General features: G+C 56.6%; 6 protein-coding genes across 6 annotated transcripts in view; 3 read left to right on the forward strand and 3 right to left on the reverse strand.

Annotated features, from left to right (window-relative positions):
- PTSG_01283 (uncharacterized protein) overlaps nucleotides 1-327 on the reverse strand; it is a 3,754-nt gene extending 3,427 nt beyond the window's left edge. The window contains exon 1 of the mRNA XM_004997197.1: nucleotides 1-327. This exon is cut by the window's left edge and continues 437 nt beyond it. Coding sequence (XP_004997254.1) covers nucleotides 1-281 — 281 coding nt within the window. The 5' untranslated portion in view covers nucleotides 282-327.
- Nucleotides 328-418: 91 nt separating this feature from the next.
- On the forward strand, nucleotides 419-8,116 carry PTSG_01284 (tyrosine-protein phosphatase 9). Its single transcript, XM_004997198.1, has 23 exons — nucleotides 419-605; nucleotides 883-896; nucleotides 1,120-1,125; nucleotides 1,285-1,324; nucleotides 1,534-1,632; nucleotides 1,812-1,915; nucleotides 2,178-2,336; nucleotides 2,773-3,011; nucleotides 3,195-3,290; nucleotides 3,629-3,725; nucleotides 3,928-3,986; nucleotides 4,235-4,322; nucleotides 4,538-4,576; nucleotides 4,708-4,783; nucleotides 5,043-5,128; nucleotides 5,324-5,392; nucleotides 5,632-5,715; nucleotides 6,014-6,100; nucleotides 6,403-6,514; nucleotides 6,723-6,777; nucleotides 6,963-7,071; nucleotides 7,226-7,342; nucleotides 7,633-8,116. The coding sequence occupies exons 1-23, from the start codon at nucleotides 572-574 to the stop codon at nucleotides 7,756-7,758; spliced, it is 1,995 nt and encodes a 664-aa protein (XP_004997255.1). The 5' UTR covers nucleotides 419-571; the 3' UTR covers nucleotides 7,759-8,116.
- A 650-nt stretch (nucleotides 8,117-8,766) lies between these two features.
- Nucleotides 8,767-12,377, forward strand: PTSG_01285 (uncharacterized protein; the record flags this gene model as incomplete). Its single annotated transcript, XM_004997199.1, has 3 exons — nucleotides 8,767-10,477; nucleotides 10,680-10,971; nucleotides 11,360-12,377. 3 exons carry the CDS (start codon nucleotides 8,767-8,769, stop codon nucleotides 12,375-12,377), a joined length of 3,021 nt encoding a protein of 1,006 aa, XP_004997256.1.
- A 743-nt stretch (nucleotides 12,378-13,120) lies between these two features.
- On the reverse strand, nucleotides 13,121-14,275 carry PTSG_01286 (uncharacterized protein). Its single transcript, XM_004997200.1, has 3 exons — nucleotides 14,113-14,275; nucleotides 13,582-13,760; nucleotides 13,121-13,268 (listed from the first exon to the last, which is right to left on the reverse strand). Exons 1-2 carry the CDS (start codon nucleotides 14,185-14,187, stop codon nucleotides 13,605-13,607), a joined length of 231 nt encoding a protein of 76 aa, XP_004997257.1. The 5' UTR covers nucleotides 14,188-14,275; the 3' UTR covers nucleotides 13,121-13,268; nucleotides 13,582-13,604.
- Nucleotides 14,276-14,412: 137 nt separating this feature from the next.
- On the reverse strand, nucleotides 14,413-16,097 carry PTSG_01287 (uncharacterized protein). The gene is made up of 5 exons (XM_004997201.1): nucleotides 15,983-16,097; nucleotides 15,694-15,799; nucleotides 15,392-15,449; nucleotides 14,746-15,102; nucleotides 14,413-14,697 (listed from the first exon to the last, which is right to left on the reverse strand). The coding sequence occupies exons 1-5, from the start codon at nucleotides 16,081-16,083 to the stop codon at nucleotides 14,624-14,626; spliced, it is 696 nt and encodes a 231-aa protein (XP_004997258.1). The 5' UTR covers nucleotides 16,084-16,097; the 3' UTR covers nucleotides 14,413-14,623.
- Nucleotides 16,098-16,133: 36 nt separating this feature from the next.
- PTSG_01288 (uncharacterized protein) lies at nucleotides 16,134-18,518 on the forward strand. The gene is made up of 3 exons (XM_004997202.1): nucleotides 16,134-16,257; nucleotides 16,520-16,574; nucleotides 16,717-18,518. Exons 1-3 carry the CDS (start codon nucleotides 16,235-16,237, stop codon nucleotides 18,499-18,501), a joined length of 1,863 nt encoding a protein of 620 aa, XP_004997259.1. The 5' UTR covers nucleotides 16,134-16,234; the 3' UTR covers nucleotides 18,502-18,518.
- The last annotated feature ends 56 nt before the right edge of the window (nucleotides 18,519-18,574 follow it).

The following is an 18,574-nucleotide window of genomic DNA, read 5'->3' on the forward strand; positions in this document are numbered from 1 at the left end:
TCGTCGTCGTCGCTGTCGTCCCCATCGCTGCTTTTCTTCGCCTTCTTCTTGGCCTTCTTGGCTCTGGCCAACTTCCGCTTCCGCAGCCCATCGTCACTCACCTCACCATCATCGTCGCCATCGCCATCGTCATCCTCGATCTCCGTTTCGTCGCCGCTGTCCATGACACCGTCCTCCTCCTCCTCTTCTTCATCTTCCACCCTCTTCTTCGTCTTCTTGTCCTCTTCCTCGTCCGCAGCAGCGGCTGCCTTGCCCCTCTTCGCCCGCTTCGGCCTCGCCATCGTGAGAGGGTGTGCTGGGCAGTGCGTGTGTGTGCTTGCGGTGCTGGTTGTTGTTTGTGAGCAGTTTGGTCCTTCGCCAAAACATGTCTGACTATCAAAAACCCGCCACCACAATTTTTTATTTTTTTTTGCTGTGACGGCAGTGGGCAACACCACAAAAACAACAACAAGCCACGCCTCCTCGCCTCCTCCACACATCTGCTGCTGCCGCCGCCACACAACAACAACAACAACAACAAGAACAACACCTGCCCTCCTGCCTGCCTGCCCCTGCCTCGACCGCAGCAGCCATGGGTGCAAATGAGAGCATGCTGCTGGAAGGCGGTACGTTTCATCCGGGCTTGCTTCCTTCTCCTCCTCTCTCATGTGTGATGTGCAGCGTCTCGTTGTCGTCACACGTGCCTCTTGATTCCAGTAGTCTAGTGGGCGCCAAACTTACCAACAAACCACCAACAGAACACCACAAAGTGCTTGTTGTGTTTGTTTTGGTGGTGGAAGCGGTGCACCTTGTCATGGCTACTGCCAGTCCTCTCCCTTCACACATGCACTCACGCACATGCTCGCACGTCTCGCTTGCTGTCTTTGGTTGGTGGGGCAACAGGCGCTTCGAAGAAGGTTTGTCTGCGCCATGTGGTTTTGCTTGCTTGCAAGCACGCGTTCCGTGTGTGCTATTGTCTGCCGCGTTGCGTCGCGTTTGCTGTGGTGTTGTCAGATTGTGGAAGGTGGTGTTTGCTCCAGCTATGCTTGCTTGTACCAGTATCCTCACCCAAAAGCTCCACTTCGCTCTCAATCATCCACCACGATGCACGCCAATGTTGCACCCTTTGACGTTCTTCAGCGCACGGTACGCACATGGCGCTGACTTCGTTTGCACGCCTGTTTCACCACGTTCACGCCTGCATCGTCCATGGCCACGAATGACCACACAACTCACGCTGCTTTTGGTTTCACTTGATTCTGTTGTGCTTTGGTTTGCCTCTGCTTCTCGTTTTGGCTTTGCCAGTTTACAAAGTCTGAGCTCGAGGATATCATCTCCTATCTTGGTGCGTGCCAGTACTGTCGATGTTGTGGCGCTGTAAATGTGGTTGCCGTGGGTGGTATGTGCTTGTTGCAAGCCGTTCCATATCTGCTCCTTTTGGCTCACCCATTATTCGGTTGCATTTTCTTCCTCGCTCTTTTCTCTTTCATCTCATGCCAACATGTCTTCTCTCGTGCTCCCCTGTTTCATGCATGCACTGTGTGACTTGTGCAGATGAGCAATACGCAAACGTGCTGCGCCGCGCAGAGCAGCTGTCGCAGCGCGGTGGCGTGGGCTGGTCACAGGAATACGCGTCCTTCTCCCGCTTCCATGGTCAGTCATGCGCATTCTCTGTGCAGGATGCCGTGCTTTTTGCATCCATTGCGCATGCACCTTGTCACGGACGAGCAGCTTCTGGGCATCTGCCACCCATGCATTTGTTGTATGCCCTATCATCGTTTCTCTTCCACTCAACATTCCTCCACTCACACGTGCTCTTTCGGCCTCCACAGCCCAACCTGCCACAGCAGGCAACGCAGAGACGAACCAGATTTTGAACCGTTACCGAAACATCCTGCCATACGACGCCACCCGCGTCAAGGTCACGCCAAACAGAGTAAGCTTATCTGCCTGCCTGCGTGCGTGTGTGTGTGTGTGTGTGTTTGCCTGTGTGCGTTTGCCTGTGTGTGTTTGTCTGTGTGTGTTTGTCTGTGTGTGTGTGTGTGTTTGCCTGTGTGTGTATGTCTGTCTATCTGTTTGCCGCCTTTTTGTGTGTTGGTGAGTTTGGTTTTTTTTTGTGTGTGTGTGTGTTTGCTTGCTTGCTGCGACGTTGCCTCACTCACGACTTGGTACCACGTGATGTCACACGGCGTGCTCAGTTCAATGGCAACAATGACTACATCAACGCCTGCTTCGTGCACGGCCATCGCCCCAACTCCTTCATCGCCTCCCAAGGCCCCGTCCCGGCCGCCTTTAACGCCTTTTGGCAGATGATCTGGGAGCAGCAGGTCGAAGTCATTGCCATGGTCACCAACGAGGTGCGTGACGCTTTTGTGTCTGTATCTGCGTTTGCTTGTGTGTATCTGTGTATGTCTGTGTCTGTGTGTTTGTGTATGTCTGTGTCTGTGTTTGCCTGTGTTTGCCTGTATGTTTGCCTCTGTGTGTGTGTGTGTGTGTGTGTGTGTGTGTGTGTGTGTGTGTGTGTGTGTTCGCCTCTGTGTGTGTATTCGGCAGATATGTATCGGAAAGCTCCTTAAGTCCCGCAGAAGTAGGCCAGCAAGTCTGCAGTTTACGCCAGCGTAGTGTTGTCTCTGTGTGTGTGTGTGTGTGTGTGTGTGTGTGTGTGTGTGTGTGTGTGTGTGTTTGCCTCTCTGTGTGTGGCTGCTTTTGTTTCTCTGGTCTTCTGTGCACCCCACCTTTTCTTTTCTTGCCCACTCACTCGCACAATGACTCACGCGACCCCGGGGTGCTCAGATTGAGGGCGGGAAACTCAAGTGCCACAAGTACTGGCCAGATGACTCGCAGCAGCAGGTGACTTACGGGTCCTTCCAAGTCGTGCTCGGCCCAAAGAAGGACAAGTCCAACTTTGTCATCCGCCACATGCTCGTGCGCAACCTGGAGACGAACCAGGAACGGCCCCTCACACATTTTCTCTACACGGCCTGGCCAGACCACGGCGTGCCTAACACGGCAAACGAAATGCTCTCCTTCCGGTGCGCAAAACAACACTCCATTTGCCCGCCCGCCTGCCTGCTTCCCTTTCCTTGCTTGCTTCCTTGCTTGCTTGCATGCACGTACACGTCAATTTTTTTTGTTTCTTTGGCTTGCTTTGCTTGTGCCGTTCAATCTCACCCCATGCTGTCTCTTCTGTTGCTGGTGTGATGTGGTGTGAGCAGCAAGGCCGTGTTGAAGGAGATTCGGTCGGAAGCACCCGTGCTTGTCCACTGCTCTGCCGGCGTCGGCCGCACAGGCACATTCATCGCTGTTGACACGTGAGTGTCATGTTTGTGTGTGTGTGTGGGTGTGCGTGTGCGTGTGTGTGTGCGTGTGGGTATCTGTGTGTGTGTGTGTGTGTCTGTGTGTCTGTGTCTGTGTGCGTGTGGGTATCTGTGTGTGTGTGTGTGTGTGTGTGTGTGTGTCTCTCTCTCTCTCTCTCCCTGTGTTCTGTTTAGGTGTTTCATGTCCAATTTGTTGGTTTTTCTTCTTCACCTTCTGCTTTCTGTTGCTTGCAAGCACTTGCGTTCCCATGCTGACACACACACACACGCACGCACGCACGCACGCACGCACGCTCGCTCGCTCGCCTGCCCCTTGTGGCCAATGCATCCAGGCTCATCCGGCGCCTTGAGAGCAAGAAGGGCCGCGTTGACCCGTGCGAAGTCGTGTCCGAGATGCGCAAGTGCCGCGCCTTCCTCGTCCAAACCCTGGTCCGTCGCTTACTCTGCCTCGCTCTCTGCACGTCTGGTCCCCATGCTTGCTGTCAGCTGCGTGCATTGCATTGCTGGGTTTGCCTGCTGCTTGCAGTGCAGCAATCTGATCCTTGCGCGACAGCCGCCTGGATCTTCGTTCCCTTGCAGCTTACATCGTTGTGCTGTCCATATTGTGTCTTGTCTTGGGTGCAACCTGCAGGTGCAGTACCAGTTTGTGTTCAAGGCTGTTCTCGAGGCGATTGGCAAGCGTCGCCAGAGGTGCGCAGCCGTGATGGTCCAGTGCACACCTGCTGCTGATGCACGACCACCACATCGACACGCCTCTGCGTGCTTTTGTTCACCTGCCTTTCTCGCTCCAGCTCGTCAGCTCTGTTATTGGTGTTCTTGTCCTTGTTGTTCTTGTCCTGGTTTGTGGCCCTTGTTCTTGTTCATCTCCTTTGTGCCTCTTGCTTTCGTGGGATCTCATCCCTGCGTGTGCCATCACGCCCCGCCGTTCCGATGTGCAGGGCAAAGCGTGCCCTTGACCAGCTTGAGGCTGGCCAAGCGGGAACACAGGTCGACACCAGCCACCAGCAGATGCGGGACCTCGAACGTGTGTGTGTGTGTGTGTGTGTGTGTGTGTGTGTGTGTGTGTGTGTGTGTGTGTGTGTGTGTGTGTGTGTGTGTGTGTGTGTGCGTGCGTGTGTGTGTGTGTCTCTGTGTCTCTGTGTCTCTGTGTGTGTTGATCGGTCAATTACCTTCCTTCTTCCCAATGCACCACCTTTGCTGACGTTCTGCTTGCCGCCCCACCCCCACCCGCCTTTTTTCAGGCCGATGTGCGCCACGACTACAGGCATGACACAGACACGGTACGTAGCACCTCGTGAATCCTTCGTTCTGCCTCTCCGCATTTCGTCCCACGCCCTGTCTCACTCGCTTTCCGCTTGCTCGCCTGCCCTGCGCAACGCGTGCGTATGATGCATGTGCATCTCGTGGACAGAACGTTGCCAAGGAGGTTTCCCGCACAAAGCGGATCGAAAGCCTCATGTCCTACGTCACCAGCGAGACCTGGCGCGGTATGAAGAAGAATCGCACATGCCACGTGCTTTCTGTGTGCGTGCGTGCGTGTGTGTGTGTGTGTGTCTGTGTCTGTGTCTGTGTCTGTGTCTGTGTCTGTGTCTGTGTGTCTGTCTCTGTGTCTGTCTGTCTCTGTGTCTGTCTGTCTCTGTGTGTCATACTGTCTGTGTGTCATGCTGTCGCCATGTTCGACAGTTCTTCCCATTGCTCACCCTACTCATCACTTGGTATCGTGGCCATCGCGTGTGCGGGACACAGAGACGGTGCAGGACAAAAAGTCCCTTGGCTATGACGTCGTTGCCGCTGCCCCCATCCACTCTCGTCTCATGTCGCTTGCAGAATCAGTACGTGTGCTTGTGTCTGAGTGTGTCTCTGTCTGTCTCTCTGTCTCTCTGTCTCTCTGTCTCTCTGTCCCTCTGTCTCTCTGTCTGTGTGCCTGCTTGTCTCATAGGGCTGTCAGCCCGCCTTTTCTGCTTGGGCGTCTGCTCATCCGCCCACGCCTCACTCATGTCGCCCGCCGCTTGCCATGTGCACTGCAGGCCCAGGCAGCGGAGACGGCCTGGAAGCAAAACTACAGCAAGATGACCGACAACTGGAGCGCTCAGCAGGTGCGACGTTGCATTGGATCCTGTCATGTCGCAACTCCCCTCCCCCTCTCTCTCTCTTCGTGTCGACGCTGTGCGGGTGTTAGCTGCGTCATACCTTCTTGTATTGAGACGATTGCCCTATCGCCCGCATTGAAACTCCACTCACGAGGAGGCAACAAGCAAGGGGTGTGCGTCTTTGTATGCATGCAAGCTACTGCCACGTCAGATGACATGATGTTTGGTTCACCACTACTGTTCAGGAGCATGGCGGTGAGGAGTACGACGTCGGCAAGTCCCTCGATCCCATCGAATCCCGTCTCATCTCTCTCGCTCAGCAGCGCGAGGTGTGTGTGTGTGTGTGTGTGTGTCTGTTTGTCTGTCTGTCTGTGTGTGTGTGTGTGTGTGTCTGTCTGTCTGTCTGTCTGTCTGTGTGTGTGTGTGTGCCTGTGTGTGTGCCTGTGTGTCTGTGTCTGTGCGCGTTCTTGTGTACATGTATCGCCCTTCTGCCTCCCTGCAACTATATGTGGCTTGCCAGGTATCGTTCGTTGCTTGCATGCATGCGCTGCTGAACCTTGCTCTCTAATTTCCTCAATTTTGTGACTTCTCTCTACACCATCTTCGCTTGTCTTCTTGGGAAACCAGGCGTGGAAGCTCAAGTCGAAGGAGGCGCGAGAGGAGCTCGAGAAGGAATACAAGGCCAAGTTCGATTCTCTCCACTCCCGCTTCCAGGTGCAGTGTGTGCATGTGTACGTATGTTCGGGCATGTACGTGTGTGTATGTGTAAGAATATGTGTAAGAGTATGTGTGTGTATGTGTATGTGTGTGTATGTGTGTGTGTATGTGTATGTGTGTGTATGTGTATGTGTGTATGTGTGTGTATGTGTATGTGTATGTGTATGTGTATGTGTATGTGTATGTGTGTGTGTATGTGTATGTCAAAACATGACAGCACGACACGTTGCACGACTGCAATCACTACACAGCTGCCACCTCACCCCCCTCCTCCACCTTTCCTTCCTCATTGCCTGCAGAAACTGGACGAGTTCCTTCGTTCGGCAGACCAGCGGTGGCGGGAGCGTGGTGATGGCCTTCGCGGCGAGGCCGTGATCGAGCACAGGCGCGACACCGACGAGACCATCGGAAGTACGAGAGCGCGCGAGCCTGTGTACTTTTGTTGTTGTCTTGTGACTGCTTCTGTTGCGGCTGCGGCTTTCGATGGCACCGCCAAGTGCTGCCTGCCCCTTCATCATCATCATCAGCAGCAGCAGAAGCAGCATCATGCCATCATCATCATTCCATCAATCATCATCTCACCCCGTGTTGTTGTACTGTTGCCACAATGCCGTTTCAGACCTGCACGACCGCCTGAAGCGCCTCATCTCCGAGCGCGACAACTGGAAGGAGCGGTGAGCGCGTTGCGTTCGTGTGTAGTGTCGCACAACACAGTTGTCGAGGCTTCGTGTGGCCCACATGGTTTGTCTGTTTTGCCCTCCTCCTTCTCCTCCTCCCCCTTTACTCCCCCCTTTGTTGCTTTGTTGCTGCTGTGCTCACCAACATGGTTGTGACCACGCCCTTGACCGACACGCGGCAGTGGTGATGGCTTCCGTGGTGTTGTGGACAAGCCCCCGACACCCGAACCCCAGCCAGAACCTGAGCCTGAGCCTGAGCCCGAGCCCGAGCCTGAGCCCGAGCCCGAGCCGGTTAGTGTTGTGTGCATGTTTGTGTCTTCCCTGTCCCTTTTGCACACTACACGCTTGCTTCCGTGCTCACGCCGACTGTTGTCACCGCATGACACTGACTGGTGCGTGTATGTGTGTGTGTGTGTGTGTGTGTGTGTGTGCGTGAATTACACAGGAGCCTGAGCGTGATCCGGAGATTATTCGTGGCGCGGATGTGCACGTGGAGAAGAAGCCGTTCAAGTTCCTCAGCCTTCGCCGCGCAAAGAAGAAGGAACAGCAGGCCCACCCCATGGTTCGTCCGTCCCTCTCTGCCTTGCTTTCCTTCCTTGGTTGTGCGTGTGTATGTATATAAGCATGTATGTATGTATGTATGTATGTATGTATATAAGCATGTATGTATGTATGTATGTATGTATGTATGTATGTATGTATGTATGTATGTATGTATGTATGTATGTATGTATGTATGTTTTTATGTGTGTGTGATGCCAATCACGTGAAGTTCGCCCAACCCGCAACCATCACACCAGCATCCCCCCCCCCCTTCACGCATACACACCAATCATGCACACGCGCCTGCAGGTGGCTGCTGCTGCCAAGTCGTCCAAGATGCTGAAGAAGGAGCAGAAAGAGAAGGAGAAGCAAGAGAAAAAGGAGCGAAAGGAGCGAGAGAAGCAGGAGAAGAAGGAGAAGAAGAACAAGAAGTAGTCACAACCATCAAGTGGTGAAAGTGCCTGCCAGCCACCTCCGCTGTATCTGTCGGTACCTACTTTTGTACTTTGTGTATGTGTGTGTGTTTGCGTCCTTGTGGTTTTCGCCCTTCGCTATGTTTCTTCTTCTTGCCCCTCTGCTTTGTTACAACTGCTCACCTTGCTCATGTTGGAGGTTGGTAGTGTGTTTGTGTGTCGTTGTGTGTGACATGACGCTTTGTGCCTCCCATTGCCTGTCGTCATTTGGTTCTTAATTGCTGGTTTTCTTTTGTTTTTTGTTTGGTTGCTTTGCTTGTTGTTTGTTTTGTTTGGTCTGGTTCCCAATCACCCGCAAATATGACTTTGATGGCGGCATAACAGACGAGACGGGCGAGAGAACGCTCTGTACGAACGCACACACTCACACACACTCACACTCACACACACACACACTCACTCACACACTCACTCACACCCACACTCACACCCACAGCACACACTCACACACACCCCAACACGCTTGAGTTTTGCGCGGCACAAGCACGCACGGAGGTTTGGTCAGGGTTTGACTGAATGGGCGTTTGCGTTCTGGTGGATAGTGGATTCTGAAGCAGCAACGAAGCGATTTTTCGTGCGAAACGTAGATTGTTTTGTGATGCATGCAAGCAAACTCAAACGCCAAAGCTTCAACCTAATGCGTTCCGACACACATGCCACCCACCACAACAACCGTTGCACTGCCAAGCACCACACAACCGTTGCCGTGGACCGCCACCGCCACCACCACACCTTGCTTCTTGCTTCGCCTTCGCGCACCCGCTGCCGTGTGTGTGTGTTTGCCTTCATTTCGCGACGACATCAACCACCACCCCATATCAACCCCCTTCACCATCACCATCATCATCATCATCATCACCAGCTCTTAATAATTATCCCCCACCTTGCTTGCCTGTTACCCCCCCCCCATCACACGCACACAGAGAGTCTTCTCTTCCACCACATACACCCGCACACCCACCAACCAGACATGCTGGCGATACCAACGCTGGTTGTCGCCGCCATGCTTGCAAGCATGAGCACGCCAACCACGGCGCAGCGGGCGTTCACCGACTTCCCGCGCCCGAGCTTCACCCCGCTCACCCCGTCATGCAACCTGCTTCCAAACCGGCCCATCGCCCCCTTCATGGCGCCCCCGGAGCGCGAGGACGTGTGCTCGGACATCTCCTGCCCAAGCGCGCCGTCGCAGTGCTTCTACGATTCAGAGTGCGTTGACGGCCTGTGCCTCGACTTTGTGGAGAAGCCCGCAGGCACGGCGTGCGACGACGGCGACGTGGAGACGAGCGGCGACATCTGCGACGGCGCAGGCCGCTGCGTGGGCGCAAAGCTCAGATGCCCCGCCGACCAAGTCATCGCCGCCAAGCCCGGCCGCACCTCGGTCAGCGCCTTTTGGATCGCGCCCACCCCGCGCTATGGCGACGCCGCCTTCAGCGTGTCCTCCACGCACGTCCCTGGCGACCGCTTCTCGCTCGGTCAGACGGAGGTGCAGTACACGGCCACCGCCACGGGTGTCTTTGGCAGCATCGAGATTCAGTGCATCTTCTTCATCACGGTGGAGGCCTCGTGCGACGAGGCGTGCTGTGACCGCGCAGACGGCCTGTACACGCGCCCAACGCCGGCCCCACGCGACCTCTTCCCGCCCGCGCTGGATGCGTTTGAGTCCCTCTTCCAGCCAGAGGGCACCTACGAGTGCCGCTCGGAGGTGAGCATCTGCGACCAGCCCAACCGCTTCCTGCCGCCGCGCCCGCCACGCGCCTTCCCGCTGCCGCCCAAGTTCTTCCCGGAGGCCGTGGTGCCACGCCCGACTGTCACCAACCCGCCCACTACCACCACAACCACAACCACCACCACCACAACCACCACCACCACGCGGCCGCCGTGCGGGTTCGAGGCTGTCGACGTCGGCTTTATTGTTGATGTCAGCGGCAGCGTCGGCGCAGCCAACTTTGCGCTCGTGCGCGACTTCATCGCCAGCACCGTGGACATGCTGCCCGTGGGCGAGAACACGGTCCGCGTCGCCCTCATGACATACCACTCCAGCAACATGCCGCAGTTTGACTTTGACGACAGCTTCGACCGTGCAACGGTCGTGTCCGCCATCAGCAGCCTTGTCTACGACGACTCGCGCCAGTACGGCACCGCCACGGGCTCCGCGCTCAACTTCTTCGCCGACAACATGCTGCAGGCGAGCGCGGGCTACCGCGGCGGTCCCGCCATCGTGTACGTCTTCACGGACGGCGCGTCGCAGGACGATGTCACCCCGGGCGCAGCCGCGCTCCAGGCAACCGGTGCGCAGGTCGTCACCATCGGCGTCACCGCCGCCGTCAACGAGGCCGAGCTGCAGGAGATTGCCTCGTCCCCGTCCGACGTGTTTATTGTCGCCGACTTCGACTCGCTCACAGACGAGGTGCGCGACGACCTCCTCAACGTCAACTGCTACTCCACCACCACCTCCGTCACCCCGACAACAGACCTCGGCGAGCTGCAGGAGTGCGTTGGCCGCACCACCTCTGTCACGGGCGACGCCTGCGACTGCCGCGATGTCATCAACGAGTGCCACACGTGCTCGTACAACAACGGCATTGTCGCAAACTCGTGCACCGTCTGCCGCAACGGCCTCTACCTCCACAATGGCGTCTGTGTTGCCGTCTGTCCCCTGGGCTTTGTTGGCGTTGGATCAGGTTGGTTCTTTGCCTTTGCCTTTGCCTTTGCCTTTGCCTTTGCCTTTGCTGATCTTGCCACATAATTGTTGCGTGTTTGTATGCGCGCAAGCACGTATCAACGCATGTGACGCAGCTTCCACACTTGCTTTGTCATTCATCCATGTATTCATCCACAAACACACACACGCACACACGTGCCATGCTGTTCCCCCCCCCCCAGGCAACTTCAACCGCTATTGTGCGCCGTCCAGCACCACCGGCACAGACACGCCGCTCACGGGCCCCACCTCCAACCCGGGCTTCGACGACGTGTGCATTGGCCGCACCACCCAGAACACGGCCGAGGCGTGCCGCTGCAACGACGACTGCCACACGTGCGCGTGGGGCGAGGGTGTCGCTGGCCCTTGCACCGTCTGCAAGAACGCCCGCTACCTGTTCGAAGGCGACTGCATCGTCACTTGCCCCGTCGGCTATGAGGGCGAGGGATCAGGTTCGTGGGGGCAGGCACGGATGTGCACGTGTTTTGCTTGCTTGTGCGTGCGTGCGTGCGTGCCATTGCCGATGGCGGGTATTTTTGTGTCGCTCATGTTGCTCCTTGTCGCATCCTCTCACGCGACAATCCCTTCCCTCTTTCCCTGCCTCATTCGCTCCGTCCAACCTGTCCCCGTTGTACTTTGGCGATACCAGGCAACTTCAACAGGTGAGCAGTAATGCCGTGCTGTGCCCTTTCTAGTGTTAAACGCGTGAACACGTCCCCCTTGACTGAACTTTTCATTTCCCTCCCTTTCCCTGCTTGCTGCGGGCTTGTCTGCAAGCGATCGACGTTTCATGCACCTCGCACTCACGCGATACATCACACACACATGACACACGCACACGCTTGTGTACAAACTTGTGTAGGGAGTGTGTTGCTGCAACCACATCAACGGCATCCACGACATCCACGCCTGCCACAGCGCCGCCGCTGGGCGAGGAGTGCATTGGCCGGGAGACAACCGAGGGTGCTGCCTGCCGCTGCGCTGGCGACTGCTATCGCTGCGAGTGGGATGCCGACCTCAACCAGCCGGGCTCTTGCAGCGTCTGCAAGAACGGCAAGTACCTGCTAGATGGCAACTGCGTCGATGCGTGCCCCAACGGCTACTCTGGCGAAGGCACTGGCCTCTTTGGCCGGGAGTGCGTGGCCAACGTGGCAGAGACGTGTGCCGGCCGCACCACCACCATCACAGAGCAGGCGTGCGACTGTGGCGGCGACTGCCACACGTGCGACTGGGTGAACGGCGTGCCTGGCCAGTGCCGCCTGTGCAAGAACGGCGCCTACCTGCACAACTTTGAGTGCGTGGACACCTGCCCCGACGGCTTCGTTGGCTATGGCACCGGTCTCTTTGGCCTGCAGTGCGTTGCAGACGTGTCTGAGACGTGTGCCGGCCGCACCACCACCGTCACAGAGGAGCCATGCGACTGCGGCGGCGACTGCCACACGTGCGACTGGGTCAGCGGTGAGGCTGGCCAATGCCGCCTGTGCAAGAATGGCGCGTACCTGCACAACTTTGAATGCGTTGACACCTGCCCCGACGGCTTTGTGGGCGAGGGCTCGGGCCTGTTTGGCCTGCAGTGCGTTGCCAACCGCCGCCGCTCCATCCTCGCCGCCTCTGCGCTGGGCCTCCTCTCCTCCAACCCGGACGAGTCAGCCACCTCGGACACCACTGCCATCGCGGTGGCCATTGCCGGCATCGGCCTTGTTGTCGGCGTCGTGGGCGTTGTCGCCGTGACGCTTGTACGCGTGTATGCGCGTGGCAGCGGCAGCAACCGTCTCCGTCGTCGCCGCTCCTCTGGCAAGGCGCAGGAGCCCACCGTGCTGCCCACACACGTCGGCGCAGCTACTGCCACGAACGCGCTTGACTCTATCACGACACAGTGATGATCCTCTGACAGTCTGAGGTGCTGGGTGAGGTGGCGCCGCCATGCATGCATGCATGAAGGCACCAGTCATCACGGGTTCTCCCCATGCACAGCAGCGTCGCACTGTCATCCCACCCACACCTCTTGTGTTTCCCTTTTTCTTTCTTTTTCCATGTTATGTTTGTTTGTCCAGTGCAGTGCCTCTTTGTTTGTGCATGTCCTTTCTTCCTTCTTCCCACATTGCTTACAACTACAACGTTGCACTACCCTTACCAGCTTACTCTTTCACCGTCCACCATCCCTCTCGTTCCGTTCCTACAGTCGCATCCATTCAAAAAAGGCTGCGCGTGTCCTGCACCCTCTGCTTCCTTCTGTCCTTTCCTCTCCTTCTTTCTCGTTCACACCCAAACACGATTCTTCCATCTCCACCCAAAGCAGCACTCGAGCGCCTGCATCTCCCCTTGACACGTGCGATGATCCTTCCTTCCATGTTTTGTCCAGTCTTGTTTTGTTCGTTTGTGTTTTTATGTGGAAGCAACCAGTGCTTGGTTGGTTGCGGTTCTGGTGGGTTTGCTCGTTCTGGTGGTGGTGGTTGCGTTGCCTCTTGTGTGATGTCTCCCCACTTTTGTCTCGCGCGGCGCACACGCGCGTGCACGCAAGCAAATGGGTGGAAACGCACACCACTCCACCCAAGTAAACTCAGCTGGCGCTCAACACTTTGAATGTGTGGGTGAAAGACGTGTGCTTGACATGATGGACGAGCAGGGATGGTGGTGTTCAATTGAGGGCGAAACACACACAAGACAGGCAAGACAGCGAAGGGGCCGCAACCCGAAACAAAACCAAAGCGGCATAGTCAGACGAACACGCGAAACGACGGCATGAGGGACACTTCAGAGACAAACAACCACTGTGTGTGTGTGTGTGTGTGTGTGTGTGTGTGTGTGTGTGGAAAGAGTGAGAAGGATGCCAGAGAACACGTGGAACAGCAGTACGTTCGTGTCACTGGCACGCGCGCGACATCGCACAAAACACGGCTTGCACGCACAATTGACCGCAAACATGAACCCAACCAAATGCACACATTCGAACAACGCACACGCACGCAAGCATACAGGCACATAACACGCAAGCATACAGGCACATAACACGCACACACACACACACACACACACACACACACACACACACACGCACGCACGCACGAGCGTACGACAACTCACCAAAACCAACTCGGGTCGACAACTCAGAGCGCGTTCTTTTGTTGCTTGTGTGCCTCGAGCGCCTTGAGGTATGCATCGACGGGTTCCGCACAGTTCTCAAAGTGGTTAACGCCTTCCTCCCGATGGCACTTGCGCACACGCTCCCGCAGAATCTTCAGCTTCTCCACACCAATCAAGCGCTGAGAAGCAAGACAATGACGATAAGGGGGTGTGCCAACCGCAGCAAACAATTTATCGGTGAGCGCACGCGTTGGCGGTGATGCATTCATTCATCATGATGATGCAGTCACACGCGTATTCACGAGTCGATGAGCTCACACGTGCATGTGTGTGTGTGTGTTTGTGTGAACGTGCATGCAGAAGAAACATGCGTACAAGAGCTCCACACACACACACACACACACACACACACACACACACACACACACACACACACACACACACACACACATGACGCTTGCTGCACCTTCCCCCCTCCCTCCTTCTCGTTTACATCCCCAAGGGGGTTATCCTTCCTTTCTGTGGTCTCACCTGGGCCGCCTCTTGTCCCCTCGCCTTGAACAGCTCGCCTGGCTGCTTGTCCTCGGGAAACCCGCCACCAGACATTGTGATGCTGCTCTGTCGCTCTGCGCTTGCGTGTGAGGTGTGTGTGGGAGGGTTTGTCAAACAAATGGCTGCCTTTCGTTGGCGTGCGATACGGAAAATTGTATGAAATTGCTAGCCACTTTTCGCCAATCCAAGGCACAGCCAAACCAGCCACACAGCTACTGTACCTCTCTCTCTCTCTCTCTCTCTCTCCTCCAAGAAGAGGTGTTGAGGTTGCGCTGCATATTCTCCAACGAGCATCGTTTACAACCTTGTGTGTGTGTACTGAGCAATGCAACATCTAGCTCAAGAAAACAAGCAACGCCAACGAGCAAGACCACATGAAACCCCCCCCCAGCAGCACGCCTATCTCACAGCACACACAGACACACACACAGACACACACAGACACACACAGACACACACAGACACACGCACACGTGTGCGCTCGCCTGTCCTAGCGCCCGCCCTTGCCCGATCGCCCCCTTCCCCGGCCTCGCTTACCACCACCACGGCCACCACCACGGCCACCTCCACGGCCACCTCCACGACCACCACCACGGCCACCACCACGACCACCTCCACGGCCGCCACCGCGTCCATGTCTGTGCTTGCCGCGATTCGACCTCGACTTGGAGGACGACGAAGATCGCTTCTTGAACTCAATGGTAGTCGTCGTGTCATCACGTGGGAGATGGCGGGTGTCATCCTCCTCATCGTCGTCATTGTCACCGGCGCTGGACTTTGACGTCTTTGCCGCAGCATCGCTGCCTGTCTTGGATCTCTTCCGCTGTGGCCGCCCGTCATCATCTGTCAGCGCGTCAATGCTCGGCGGGCCTTCCGTCAGCTCCATCGTTGCCACATTCACCGACACCTTCTTCTCCTCTGTGTCAAAGCGATGGGTATCCGTGTTGGTCGCCACCCACTCGGGCTTGGCTGTGTTGTTTTGAACACGAGTGAGTGTGTGTGTGTGTGTGTGAATGTGTGTGGATGTGTGTGAATGTGTGTGAATGTGTGAGAGAGAGTGAGCAAGTGAGCAAGCGAGCAAGTGGGCAAGTGAACGAGGGAGGGATGGATGTGAACGAAAGAAAGTAGTGCGGAACGAAACAAGGGTGTTTGCAGGAGACGCCAGAGGCCTGTAAAGAACACGTGCGCGTGTCTGGTGGGGGACACTAAGCAAAGGCGATTCTCACAATGTCGCTGACATGGTTCTACAAGCGCTTACAAAGGATCTCGGGGATGCTGGTGAGTTTGCTGAGACGCTTTCGCAGTGCCTCACGTTTCTACACACACAACAGCATCGCACGCACACGTGATGAGGTGGCCGGGTGGATGAGGGACATGCAGCACACAAAGCAGGGTATACAAAGCAACCGCAGGATTCGAGATCGCCAGGACATCAAAGCACACACAGAAACACACACAGAAACACACACAGAAACACACACATAACACATATACACACACACACAGAAACACACATACACACATGCACATGCATGACATTGCGCGGCATATATGTCATACGTGTTGCTTCTCTTCACGTTTTGACTCCTTCGCCTGGAGCTCGGCAGCCTCTTGCGCCTTTCTCTGTCTCTCCTTCTTCCGCCGGCTGAACCCTGTCAGGTAATCGCTGCAACGCGCACGTGGCCAGACATGAGCCATGCAACCCAGATACCACACTTCCTTCCCACATCGCACACGCTCACAGAAGTTCCCACATCATCCAAGCACACCCAATGTCCCACGTCATCCAAGCATACCCAAGTTCACAAAGCCCAGGCAAGAAGATCGAGCCCAAAGGCACGTTACTCACTGTCTGTCATCCTCGTCAAACTGCACGACCAGCTTGGTCTTGCGGTTGATGCGCACCGTGCGCCCAAACGCGTTGCGCTTTCCTCCTCGCCGTCCGCTCATCGTCGCACTCGTGCTGCTGAAAAATGGTGCAAATCGCCCACAAATCCTCACAACTTGCCAGAGTCTGGTGGTGGAGTGGTGCTTGCTCACATCATCAGCACCGCCTTTTGCTGCCTTGCTTGTGGTCACATCAACACATTCGACGAAGAAGATGTCCAAGGTGACAGTGCGCTGGTAAGGGTGCTCGCAACCCTGCGTATTTGCTGCGCTCAACTGCACGAGTCTTCTTGCTTGCTGTTGACACGCCCTCGTGCTTTGATGCCACGCTCACACACACACACACACACACACACACACACACACACACACACACACACACACACACACAAACATATGCACACATACTCACACACACTCACGTACCCTCACACACTCACTCACTAACTCATTCTCACACCCACACACTCACACTTCCTCACACACACACACACACCAGCACGGATGTTCGGGCCGAAAGTGTGAGGTCTATTCGAGGCATTCGAACAGCGCAGGTAGGACCCTCGTGAGGCTGTCGGGCAGCATCATGCATGGACTTTGCTGTCCTTCTACACTACACTTCGCTGCCCTTTCACACCACTCTTGTGCTCCTCTCACTCATCTGCGATGCACGCTTCCCGACCCCCTGTTTTCCAGACGCTGCACCTGTATGCGTGTGTCATCCATCCCTGCTTCATCAACAGCCTTGGGCGTGCACTTCAAGATCCAGAGCGCGACCTGGATGAGCTCCTCCTGTGCGATTGCGACTTTGCCGACAACGCCTTCCCCGAGCTTCTCAAAGCCCTCGATCGCGTGAGGCACCATAACCCACTAAAATTTCTTCTCTTGGAATACAGTGGCATCCACTCTCCCGGCCCCTTTACGGCACACGAGCTCACGTGCCTCCTCCACAGCGTGCAGCGGCTCCGCCTCTCTGGAGGCAGTCTCCTGGCCAGAGACCTCCGTGCCATCGGCGCCCCAACACCACCAGCCACCGACCCAACACAGCCCTCGCCCTCGTCGCAATCACGGTCGCCGTTCGCAGCCGTGCTGCAAGACCTCGCCCTCGACAACATTCGCCTGGTTGACGATGAAAGCGACACGGACACCGCAGATGACACCCACCCTGACGCAGACCACCAACACCAACGCGGTCGTCCGCACAACCTAGCCAGCATAGCGAGTGCAATTGCCCATCACCAGCACCAGCAGCAACACGGCATCTCAGGCGATGACGCTCACACATCACGCGCACCTGCATCACAAGCTCCACTGTCATCATCACCAGCATCAACCGCGCCCACCAGGTGCGCTGCAGCTGCACTGGGCGATGCGCTGCTCGCTGTCTGCCCGCATATCCACCGCCTCGATTTACAATACACGCGACTCAGCACCAACGGCGCACAGCGGCTGCTGGCGCGTGTGTGCAGGCTGGCCCGTCTCACCCACCTCACCATCAACTGGTGCGACGTACCCGGGCAGGCAGCGTGCCGTGGCCTCTTCAACCCCGAGGCGCCGGCGCCACCACAGCTGCAGCTGCTGAGTGTAGACGTCACCTCGTGGCCGCGCGAATGCTGCAGCAACGTTACAGCGTGGCTCGCCCGGGGTCACCCCTGCCTCCAGCACTTGTCCATCCACCGTGAGGACGTCGTGTTGCGTCCAGAGGGCCGCGAGCATCGGCACGAGTGGTACACCTCCATTGCGCGCGCATCCCTGCAGTGCCCGCACATGTCCGCCCTGCAGCTGCCAACGTGGAACGACGACGCGACTGAAGACGTTGCCGAGGCGCTCGTTGCGGTGGTCCAGAGCGACACAGTCCGCGCCGGGCGTGTTGCTGCGCATCGCGTCGCCATGACGGGTCGGCTGTCACGCATGGACGCGGAGGTGATTGCAGAGTACCTTCCCATCTTGCACTGCATGTGTACGCGCGATGATGCAGTCGCATGCACGAAGGACGGGCTGCTGCGTCTGCTGCGTGGGCTGCCGGAGTGGCGGGTGCTGGTTGGCCTCGGCGCTGCCCAGATCGTTCCCCAGCACGTCGCACAAGCCATGCTGCCACCAAACATGTGCTCGCCGCCGTGGGTGTGGCAGCGGCTGCAGCGCTTTGATGCAACCGCACCAGTAGCTGTAACCACAACGACCAATACGGAGACAGGGATGGAGACAACCACGGTGACTGCAGAAACATCAGATACCAGGGGAGGAGCAGGAGATGAGCACACAACGACTGCGACAACGCGGCAACGATTGGGCAGCTTGAGGGTCACAAGTCAACGACAGCACGTGCCCACTCTACAACAAATGTGCTGCCTTGCACTGCGATGCCAAATCATGCAGTCTGAGGCGGACATTGTGTCCGCATTACCGAAGCTTCCCTTCCTCAACCTCCCATCGGCTCGTGTCGATTTTTTCTTCGGCATTGACATCCAACCCATCTTGTAACAACATCTTTCGCGTGATATGTGTGTGTGTGTGTGTGTGTGTGTGTGTATGTGTGTGTGTGTGTGTGTGTGTA

Source organism: Salpingoeca rosetta, assembly GCF_000188695.1.
Source record: "Salpingoeca rosetta unplaced genomic scaffold supercont1.4, whole genome shotgun sequence".
Taxonomy (NCBI): Eukaryota; class Choanoflagellata; order Craspedida; family Salpingoecidae; genus Salpingoeca; species Salpingoeca rosetta.

What these genes read in the sequence shown, in the direction of transcription:
- PTSG_01284 (XM_004997198.1), top strand. Translation starts at nt 572, where the DNA reads ATGGGTGCAAATGAGAGCATGCTGCTGGAAGGCG. An exon ending in TTGCCATGGTCACCAACGAG is followed by an intron (nt 2,337 to 2,772) that starts GTGCGTGACGCT and finishes CGGGGTGCTCAG; the next exon opens with ATTGAGGGCGGGAAACTCAA. An exon ending in ACAGGCATGACACAGACACG is followed by an intron (nt 4,577 to 4,707) that starts GTACGTAGCACC and finishes TCTCGTGGACAG; the next exon opens with AACGTTGCCAAGGAGGTTTC.
- PTSG_01286 (XM_004997200.1), bottom strand. Translation starts at nt 14,187, where the DNA reads ATGTCTGGTGGCGGGTTTCCCGAGGACAAGCAGCCAGGCGAGCTGTTC. An exon ending in GGGGACAAGAGGCGGCCCAG is followed by an intron (nt 13,761 to 14,112) that starts GTGAGACCACAG and finishes CTTGCTTCTCAG; the next exon opens with CGCTTGATTGGTGTGGAGAA.
- PTSG_01287 (XM_004997201.1), bottom strand. Translation starts at nt 16,083, where the DNA reads ATGAGCGGACGGCGAGGAGGAAAGCGCAACGCGTTTGGGCGCACGGTG. An exon ending in TTTGACGAGGATGACAGACA is followed by an intron (nt 15,800 to 15,982) that starts GTGAGTAACGTG and finishes TGCGCGTTGCAG; the next exon opens with CGATTACCTGACAGGGTTCA. An exon ending in ACGCGGTGGCGGCCGTGGAG is followed by an intron (nt 14,698 to 14,745) that starts GTGGTCGTGGTG and finishes GTGGCCGTGGAG; the next exon opens with GTGGCCGTGGTGGTGGCCGT.
- PTSG_01288 (XM_004997202.1), top strand. Translation starts at nt 16,235, where the DNA reads ATGTCCAAGGTGACAGTGCGCTG. An exon ending in TCCAAGGTGACAGTGCGCTG is followed by an intron (nt 16,258 to 16,519) that starts GTAAGGGTGCTC and finishes CACACACACCAG; the next exon opens with CACGGATGTTCGGGCCGAAA. An exon ending in GAGGCATTCGAACAGCGCAG is followed by an intron (nt 16,575 to 16,716) that starts GTAGGACCCTCG and finishes CCTGTTTTCCAG; the next exon opens with ACGCTGCACCTGTATGCGTG.